This window comes from Rhinolophus sinicus, chromosome 8 (genome assembly GCF_057876585.1).
Source record: "Rhinolophus sinicus isolate RSI-liver-muscle chromosome 8, RSI-T2T, whole genome shotgun sequence".
Classification (NCBI taxonomy): Eukaryota; Metazoa; Chordata; class Mammalia; order Chiroptera; family Rhinolophidae; genus Rhinolophus; species Rhinolophus sinicus.
In genome coordinates, this window is record NC_142508.1 from 66,194,994 (window position 1) to 66,205,535 (window position 10,542).

At 43.1% G+C, this 10,542-nt stretch overlaps 1 protein-coding gene across 1 annotated transcript; it reads right to left on the reverse strand.

The window, feature by feature from the left end:
* Positions 1-8: 8 nt before the first annotated feature.
* Positions 9-8,601, reverse strand: CKLF (chemokine like factor). Its single transcript, XM_019755225.3, has 4 exons — positions 8,402-8,601; positions 7,328-7,486; positions 2,886-2,978; positions 9-564 (listed from the first exon to the last, which is right to left on the reverse strand). Exons 1-4 carry the CDS (start codon positions 8,477-8,479, stop codon positions 454-456), a joined length of 441 nt encoding a protein of 146 aa, XP_019610784.1. The 5' UTR covers positions 8,480-8,601; the 3' UTR covers positions 9-453.
* Positions 8,602-10,542: the final 1,941 nt, after the last annotated feature.

The window sequence follows — 10,542 nt, forward strand, 5'->3', positions numbered from 1 at the left end:
CCTGTCCCCTAGTCACCAGCGTTGAGCCCCAACGGCTGCCTATCCCACGCGCACACCCAGCTCTCGCTGCCCAAGGACAAACCAGCCACCCTCGCTGCCATCCTGGACGCAAAGCCACTGCCTCGCCTGGGAACTCAGTGTTGCAAACTCACCACCTCTGTGCTGCCAGCCAGCCAGGAAGAGGGCTCAGAGACCATTTAGGGTGGTCCTGGCGCCTCCTTCTCTGCCACCTCGGCCCAGGAGTGGGGAAAACCCAACCCGATCCCATCCAGGCGCTCCCAGCGCTCCCTTGGAAGTTACAATTAGGGTGACCGCCGGGTGCAGAGCTCCTAAATCTCATCTTCCAGGTCCCATATTGAGATTAGAATGAGAACTGCTACAGAAATTATGTGGAATAATAGAGATATGTTTAATACTTAGCATTGACTAAAAAAGAATATAAAATTACAAAACTTATATTTTGTCAGGACTTTTCTGAAAAGGACCACTTGGATTCAATAGAAGCTTCCGGTAAATAAGAGCTGCATCAGCAATGCAGCATACCACTGCCAGGAGTCCAAACACCTGGAAACAAAGACAAGTGTCACTGCTGTGGCTCTGACCTGCACTTCCTGTCATTCATACAGGTTTTAAGTGTCTGCCCATGGGCTTCCTCTCCTGCTAGGGTCCTGGGATTGCTCCCTACGCTGTCACCTAATACCAACATAAGAATACCTCGGAGATCATTTTGTTGTCATCCCCAAGTTTCCTAATACCTGCCTAGAGAAACGGAAAGGATAACTTTAGTGAGCAGAAATGACATTGAAGTAGTGTGAGCTCTGCAAGAAACACTCGTCTGCATCTCTTGATTTGCCCCTGAATGTATTGTTTAAGGCCCTACTGATACTCATTTATCAGTCAACATTTATATCTCGAATGTTCCACTGTTTGACTTTCCTATTGTAAACTCTACTGGAGAAAGGGTCCAAGTTAACACCAGCTCAAGACTAAACCACGGCAACAGTAGCTGTGATGAAAGCTTTGGAGACCTGGAGTTATACGATGACCCAAAGTAAACTCTCAAAAGCTGGGCTACATCCATGTAAGGGGTGGGATTCTAAACAGGCCTTAGAAAAATACAATTGAAGTAAAGGGAATAAACTAGAACATGGTCTTTAAGTACTATGACGGCTATGTGAGAGCTGGGGAAGAGACGTCATGTTCCTTGCGTGCTGTTTGGTCAGCTCCATCCAACGGCTTGCTTTCTGGCTTCAGACACTGCTCTGTTTCCACCCTGAATCTCAGGTGGGCTTCCCAGATCTGACCACACTAAGTACTTCCTGCCTATACTTTCATGACTCTGGTACTCTCTATGTTGCTGGTTCCTCCACCTGGAACGGTCCCCCCTGTTGCCTTTATTCCTGTGATTCCACTGCCAGAGAAAAGTAGTTGCTTCCTCAGTTCTGTACCTTGAAGTAGTGTCAACACCTTACATATTGCTGTTCGCATGTCTGTCTCCTGCATTACGCTCTAAGCAACTTGAGGAAAGGGCTCACGTTCTAGCCAGTGTCGTCTGAGAGAAATATGTGAGTCACCCATGTATGCCACATAATTAATTGAAAATTTTCTAATAGCCACATTAAAAAGTGAAGAAAAACAAGTGAAATTAATTTTAATAATATATTTTATTTAGCCCTATATAGCCAAAATATTATCATTTTAACGTCATCAATATAATAAAGTTATTAATGAAATATTCTGTATTCTTTTTTTGGGGTAGGAAGTCTTTGAAATCCAGTGTGTATTTTACATGTACAGCTCATCTCAGTACAGACCAGCCATATTTACAGGCCTCAGTAGCCACATGTGACTAGCGGCCACCACACGGGACACCATAGCTCTATACTTTGTCAGCACCTACCAAAGTGCACTTAAAGAATGAATGAATGATTGAATGAATGAATGAGTAAATAAGTGAATGAAAGGAAATCCTATGCCTGGTCCTTCTTTCTCCATAGTAGGGATAACATTATCTTTAAACACAATTGGGGGAAATTGCTGTTACAGCACAATCTCATTTCTAGAGTAATTCCCATCCCTCAAGAAGTTGCTTAGGGCCTAATAAGAGAGATGAAAAACCATGGATTCTGACATACTTGGCTGTCTGAGAACAGTCAGTTCTCCTAAGTGGCCCATACTATGAAAAGACAAGAAAATACGAGGGAGATTTATTTAAGAAGAACTTTCCAATTCACTTCTCTAGATCAGAACCTAGAAAAGCCAAAAGATTTTGAACCTCTGTAACAAATCTCGGAAGAATATTAGATGGGACTAATTCAACTGTATTACTTGACACTTTTTAATTTTCGTTGGCCTTCTAGGATAAAGTCTGATTATACTGATTCGCATCTATTCAAACAGTGTGCAAAATAATCCTTTTGTTACAAGGCTTCCTACCATTGCCTTATCATGAGACATCTATTATATTCCATCTGAAGAAGGACCTGGTCAAGAAATAACTGAGCTCAGAACAATCTGTTTCACCTTAACAAGTGGTATGTTTTTCTTTTTCTTTTTTAAGTGAGAGCTATGAAACTCATTCATGGTGTTTTTGCTTGACATCATGTTTCTCAGCGTTAAATATTGTAACTGATTTCAGTAGCTTTTCTTAGTCTAGGTTTTCTCAGTCTAGTCTAGCTCTACATACCTGAGAAATATGTAGGAACATCTTTATTTGGTTAACTTCATTTTAGTGTGAAATCATATTCCTTCATATTAATCGGGCATGTATTCATACCAAAAAAAAAAAAAAAAAATAAGCCGCTGAGTACTATATACATATACTGGCCATGGAAATCTGAATTCTGATCAAACCTAAGGAAGAAAGCAGAGAGACCTCCACTTACCCCTCCGAGGACCGTAAATGTGTTTTCTGATGTCAGTGCCAACACTGATATGATTATCATGAATATTGCTGTTATCAGAGAGTTGATAATATCCTAAAAACACAGAATAGAAAGGTCAGCTTTATATGAAGACCACCAAAAGAAAGTGAATCAGCTCCCTAAAAATTTTGAAAGTTACATTTTATTAAACAAACGTATTTAGTATTTATCTTTTAGGAAATCAAATTGACACAGTAAAATGCCACCTATATTGTATTTGGTCTACAGTGATGCCTGGTGGTTCTCTTAAGATGTGATATACCAATTATTTAACTACTTAACAGACTTCTTTCTTATGTACTTGGAGGGAGAACTCATCTGGTTAGGAGTAGGTGATATGTGGAAAGTTTAAGGTAGAATGGTATATTGGGAAGTCAGAATGCTCACTTTTAATAAGAGAAAGTGTAAATTAGTCTACACTGTAAACCAAACTTTGTTACTGAAATGCAATAAAACTTAAAACAGTGTACACTTAGGAGAAAGTGGTCATTCTCAGGAATAGCTTCCATCTGTATGCAATGGCTGGCCAATTATCCTGTTATTTCTGATGATGTAGCTCATTCATTTAATGATTTCTTGAAATGAAGCATTTCATTCTGAACTGTGGCTTTAAAAGGTGCAACTTACATTTTGAATGGATGTGTAGTGTGGGGAAGGAAAATCGTCTTTATTCTGGAATGATGTATGTATGTTTGCAGATAACTGTAGACAGGGAAGAGTTGTCAACACAGAAATATCAAATTGCAAAACCCTGGTAACTTAGAAAAATAGTTATTAAAAAGAAAATTGGAAGAGGTTCAATGGAGACAGGTCAAGATTAGATATACTTAGGAAGAAACAAAGTTCTCATTTGCAGGAGATATTGAGAGTAGCTGTCTGAGGTTAAAACCCCTCTGTACTGGACATTTTGCTCTGCTTCAAGGCAATAGACCGCACCTCTACTTCAGACAGGCAGCCCTGCCTCCTGGGAGTAATTTGGGTACGTGTATATGAATGGCTTTGGATAAAAGTGGTGCTCTAGGCCTTGTAGAGAATCACAGCACAAAAAAGGATGTACCTGCCTCAGAACATCAATGACCCTTAATGGTCATTGAAAGCATTGTTTTTATATTAAAAACAAAACATCAATATGCCACAGAGGAGAATGTAAATTTAATTACAAAAATGCAGATTTCACAGAAATTTTGAGCCTGCACTTGGATACCACCACAAAACCCTGGGTTAGCTCACATCGTTTTCGGTCACTGGAGCACTTGAGGGGAACGGTCAGAGAAGGCCTGCTCCCAACTGTCAGTTACTGCAACTTTGAGACAATCATACACATACTGATTCTGAGTGCAGATGACCAGTTCCTTTCCTAGTCAGTGAAGTCTGGCTCTCATTCCTATGGCCCCTCTGCAGGGACCTCATACTGTTCATGACCCTCTTTGTCCTTGACCCACTTTCCTCAACTTGGTGGTGGCCCCTCTGGTTACAGTTGTCTCTCCTTCCCTGCTCAGTCTGACTAGTCCCACAGCTTTACTGTCACCTGTTCACTTGAGGCAAACCACTCTGGTGCAGGTTGTCAGGAGCCTCTGTGGTCAGTGAGTATTTTTCTGGACTTTCTTTATATGTGATATATAAAGATATCTAAAGAAGCAAGAAGCACTCCTTGCTTCTAGAAATTCTCCTCTTGGCTTCCGTGACATGCGTCTCCCTTGGGTCCTCTCCTGCCTGTCTCAGGCCACTCCTCCTTTTCACCCTGTATGTTGGTCTTTCCGTTTTACCTTCAGCTTGCTCTACACTCTCTCTCAGCCATTTAGGCCAATCCCAGAGCTCATTTCCATCACAAGGTGATAACCCCCAAAGCTGCAGTGCTCGCTCCTCTCTCCTAAGCTTCAGACGTGTTCTGAACATTTCCATCTGAATATCCCGTACACAACGAAAACCTAGTATTTGTCAAACTGAACTCGTTATGTACCACTCTCCCTGGCCCGTCCTTAAAACCATTCTTTGTCCTACACCTCCTATCTCATTTTCTTCCCAAGATAGTTACTCAAATGGCAGGTACCCTTGATTCTCTTTAGTTACCCAGTCCTAGCCATTCTATTCCATTAACATCCTCTTTCCCTGCAGCTGCTGTTATGACCTTACTTCATGCCTTTATCATATTCATGCCTGGATATAGTAATAGACTTCTAAGTGGTCTCTGAGACCTACTTCTAGTTTTGTTCCTCTTCAAGCCATTAACACTGCCACCAGTGCCATCTCATAAAATGTAAGCTCATCACGTTACTCTCCTACTTAAAAACTTCCAAAAAGTGGCCTTTGGTTTAAAACCCAGGGCATACAAAGCCTTGCGTACTCTGACCTCCTACTGCCTCTCGGGCCTCCACTCTTGTTCCCTCTCTCTTCTTCACAGCTCAATACCCAGCCATTCAGAATGATCTATAGGTCTTTGGGGTCATGGTCTTTCTCCCCCTTTACCCTCACATACATTGCTCCCTCTACTGGGAAAGTCCTTTCATCCCTGTATCAGTCAGCTAACTACTTTTTATCCTTAGCCCTCAGCTCAGGCATAGTTTTCTTCAGGAAAGCCTGTTATGTATGATTTGGTTTCCTTCCCTGGCTGGGTGCCTCCACACTATCCTGGAGATAACATCTGTCGCAGTACCTATTAACACTGAATTGCTCATCTATCTGGTTTCCTGGCTACACTGAAATTTCTCAGATACAAGGTTTGTGTTTTGTCTTATCAAAGAACCCATTACTGAATCTAGGCAGCTATTAGGTTGGTGCAAAAATAATTGCAGTTTTTGCAGTTATTTTTAACCTTTTAAACCACAATTACTTTTGCACCAACCTCGCAGAATACAGGGATTGCAGAAACTTAACATTTGTTGAATAAATCACTTCATTAGGTCAAGAGCAGAGAGGAACCTGGTTTTCATAACGGAATAATAACTTAGTTGACCATATAGCACCATTTCTAAAAGATTAAAATATGAGCAAAGTTTGAGCTTCAGAGTTGAGAGACTACTTTCAGTATGCTACACATAGGTCACTCTCCCTCTCAGTGAATTCTGTTAAACTTAGGGCTCCAAGTTTATTACTGGGACATGTAAAAAGCTCCAGAGAATTATTAGTCTGCAGAAAAATAAATGCTAAAACCTGGAAAAGTAGAGTATGAAGAGCAACTATCCAACTTTTTGAGTACAAGATTAAAAGGACGTGGACCATGTTCATCGTCTCCTTGAAGAAATCCTTGGGAGTAATCCAGCTTGGCCCTTTCTGCCACTAAATGATGTTATGTACTGAGGACCAACTGGGGAAGGCTTTGTGACCTCTTTTCCTAGACCTTCCTCTAGTCAGATCCAGCTCTAAAGTGTAGATCAGGAGGAGTTTGGAGAGGTACTATGAAGATCCTATCTATTACCCAACTTTCCCTATTTTGGGACTTTCTCAGCTGGTGATTAGCCTGAAATGCTCATCACTGGCCTTCAAAAGTGGCTCCAGAAGGTACCACTTTATGGCATGCTTATGGTTTGAGAATAGCTCTGAAGTCCTCTTTCTTTAACAGGGGTTATCAGCTTGGATATCAGCACTTCGAAAGGATGAGACAAGTACAGCAGAAGGTCATAGGAGGGACACCTGTGGATATAGGATGCTGGGGATAAGACTTGAAAAAGGAGAGGTGAAGTCACTCAGTTTTTCCCAGAACCAGCTTATATTCTGGGCTAAAGGACCATATACTTGTATACCTTAACTAACATCTTCAACATGCCTATTTTAACAGTTTACAGAACCATTTGGGCACTCCGCTGGGCAGTTATTCCTAATGCTATGAGTATGGTGGGTGAAATCCATATGCTACTAGATAAGGCTCTACCAGATCAGTTAAGAATTATTCAGCATTGATGATTGCAGACATTTTTAAGTAAGATAATTTTGTGCTTTATTGAGCCTCCCTAATTATTTTGATTTTCCATTTAGTGACCAGGCATGTGTAAGACAGATACTTGTGTATCTGCCTCCATCTCTGTACCCCCAAATTTGAGGCCATATCAACGTGCATTTAAAAAGGAGGTAAAGATTAAGAACGCTCTATAATTTTATGAATCATGATCTTAAATTTCTTTAGAAGATCTACACTGAAGTGAATTCTCCTAACAGAAGGGTCAGCCACATCTAAATTTAGATGGAGCTCAGAAGAGAACTGATGCTGCGACTGCTCCTGTTCCCTGAGAAGCTCCCCCAGGGACAATACAGAGCCCATTAGCAGTGGGTACAGCTCCTCCTTCCGCAGCCTATCTCTATCCAGAGATTCCTTACAGGCTTAAGAAAACTGAAGAACAGAGTTTATTAAAATGTTTCACTATGGCAGGAAAAAGGAGTTAATTTTAACAATGAAACTGAACACTTACAAGCAAAGGCCAAAATATAAAGTTAATTACTCGATCAAGCCTGAGCATATATAAAATGATGAAAAAGAAAACAACGGTGACTTCAAATCCAGTGATAACAATGTATGGTTCAGGGGCTTGTGAGATGATAAAAAAGGTCATCGATGTCACAGTTAGTCCCTATAAGGAAAAAAATATATGATTTATTAAATGATTATTGAAAACAAGTTCAAGCTGTAAAAACGATCATTTCTAAAACAGGTAAATCGATGGGTTTCTGTATATGGCAGAAACCCATTTATTTGGCTATTTACAACATCCTTACTAAGTGCTCTATGCCTGTTACCTTTGCTGTCTGGGAATGGACTGCCTTCCCAAGTAGCCATTTCATTTTGGGAACTTTCCCAATATAAAATTCTTCCTTATATTAAGCAGAACTGTTCCCCTGTAACTTTTAACTATTTCCACCCCCTCGCCTATATGTCACTTCTTTAAAATTTAAAAATTATTTTTCCTTCCCTTTTTTTCTTGAATGCCTTCAACATATTCTCCTGTGACAGTTTCCACTTCTCTAGCCAGGTCACCTGGCTCCATATGGTGATTCTCTCCAAACCTCTGTTCAGAACTGACCACAATGCTCCTGGTAGGTCCGATGCCCCAGAAACGGGCAGTTCCACCGTCCTGGCCCTGGGCTATATCAGCCGTGAGCTTGGTCACATCAAACTTCTGACTTAAAGTAAGTAAACGCAGAAGACATCGAAACCCCTTAGTCTTCTTGAAATCTTGTTGGTACAACTGCAGCTGCCTCACCCGGTAACCTGGTGCCTGGTTTTGCGTCTAAGTGCAAGCGAGGCCCTTCAGGTAGATAACGCTGATTTTGCTTTATGAGTGTGTGAGTAACGCCCCTGACGGGGAGGACAGTGCCTTATTTCTCTCCTTCTCCCTGGATGCGTAGCCAGATGCCTTGCCTCTAGGGAGGCCTTGCTAAACGCAAGGTTGGAAGAGAAGACAGGGCATGGTACTTCCTACCTTAGGGCCATCTCACTGCCTGTGAGCATGGTTCCACACTGCCCCCAACCCCCGGCTAGCCCTCACCAGCCGCAGCATCTTCACAAGGGCTTTCACGCTGAAGTGGAAGGGGTGTTGCTCCTGCGTCAGCTTCAGGGCTGACATCACTCGGTAGACCCAGCAGCAGCAGCACTTGCCCTCCACGTCCCCCTCCTCAGCCCACTGCTCCACCTGGCCTCGCGCGGCGGCTGCAACTGTTGGCGGCTGACTCGCACCGCCCGGCTAGGCTTCCCGCCCTCGCAAGCGCATGCGCACGCGCACGTCCCTGCGGCCCGCCTTCGTGCGCGTGCGCCCTACGCTACTCTCCCTGGAGTTCGCCCGCTGCATCGCGCAGATGTTGAGAGGCGCAGGCTAGCGCCCTGTTGGCGCTGCCCCGCCCTGCCAGGCGTCAGTGACAACTGCTCTTCAGCTCCACAAGGGCGGTCCTGTCCAGAAGTGCTCCCTGAGGGTAGGGTGGGAAGGTAAGGAAGGAGGGGTACAGGAATGGCTGTCCTGCCACTCCAGACTCTGAGTATCTCAAGTGCCACCTCCTTCGTTACTCTGTCCAAAGTAGCCACAAAGACTCTCTCCTCATAGCATTTATCATTAGATGGTATGTACATATCTTCAGAATCTAAATTGCACAAAAGCAGGGAACCTCCAGTCTGCTTCTGCCTGTAGGGTCCCCAGGGTCTGCCATATAGGAGATGCAGAATATGTGTAGTGTGAATTATTGGCCTGGACCTCATACACTCTCCCTGGCCCCAGGGAATCACAGTCTGGGTTTGTGAGCCTGTTTGTTCTGCGCATTTTTATTTTGACCTGGCACTGGTGCTTCTTCCGTAGAGCAGCCTGTGGTCCTTTAGATAATTCAGTTCGTATTTTTTACAATTGCTCCTGCGAAGCCATAGCTCCACCATCTTGGAGCCTGTCTTTTTAGGGATGTGAAGTTTGTGGCTCCTTTTATGTGATATAAATTCTGTCTTGGATAATTTGGCCACAGCCCCAGTCCACTCAGCCTTCTTTGGATCCTGCCCGGCTCAGCTTCAGTCCATTTCATTCAGTCACGTCTGATCAGCAGGTACCTCTAGCAGCCTCATCTCAAATAACTCACAAAAAATGTTGAATTTCATCTTGAAGTTTGTTTACGGAGGGCACACACTTGCCCTGTGCTAGGTCAGTGGCAAATGGGCTTGTGGCTTTCCAGTAACAGATCTAGAGGCGGAGTGACCCCTCTCACAAATGACTTCCTTTTTCCTATACACAAGGTGACTTCCAGCATCTCGCACTTCCGGCAGAGGTGGGAAACCCCTCCACCCAAGCACTGTAGTGGGCACGTACACACAGCCACGGCTCCTTACCAAACCCCCTTGGTTGCAGGGCCTGGGCCCTGGCTACCTCACACCTGGGCTGAAGTTTTGCTACCTATCTCTGGGTTTTGCAGGCTTCCTCCCCACTCCCCTAGTCTCCTGTCCAATATTGGTTGTGCCTTTGTTAAAAGATAAACTGAGGCAAAAATCGGTTTGAATCGGGCAGCATCCAGTCTAGCAGATGGAAAGGCGTTCTGAGGAGCTATACAAATGAAAGACTTACATGCAAAAGGGAGAGGAAACAAGGAAGTTACAGTAGACAAAAAAGCTGGCCAGTTATCACAAGGTTATTTTCCTTTCGGGGATGACAGGGGTCTATCAGGCAGATGACCTAACTAGGCAAATCACACTAGTGAGCAATTCCTGATTGACGGATTTCAGAAGCCATTTCTGGGCGAGCCAAAACTATAATTAAACTAAGTCTTGGTTTGGTGGTGTGGGGCTTAGCATAAGTGACTCCATTTTGGGCCTGTTGTCTTGTTTTTGTTTTATTGATGTAGAGTTGACATATAATATCCTATTAATTTCAGGATATATCATAATGATTCAATATTTATATATTTTATGAAATGAGACCCATGATAACTCTAGTTACCATCTGTCACCATATAAAGTTATTATGATATTATTGCCTGGCCAGCAATTTCCCTGTGCTGTACACTACATCCCCATGATTTATTTATTTTATAACTGGAAGTTTCTATCTCTTAATCCCCTTTACCTGTTTCACCTCCCCCCTACCCCTCTCCCCTCTGGTAACCCCAGTTTGTTTCCTGTATCTATGAGCCTGTTTCTGTTTTGTTTTGTTTGTTCATTTGT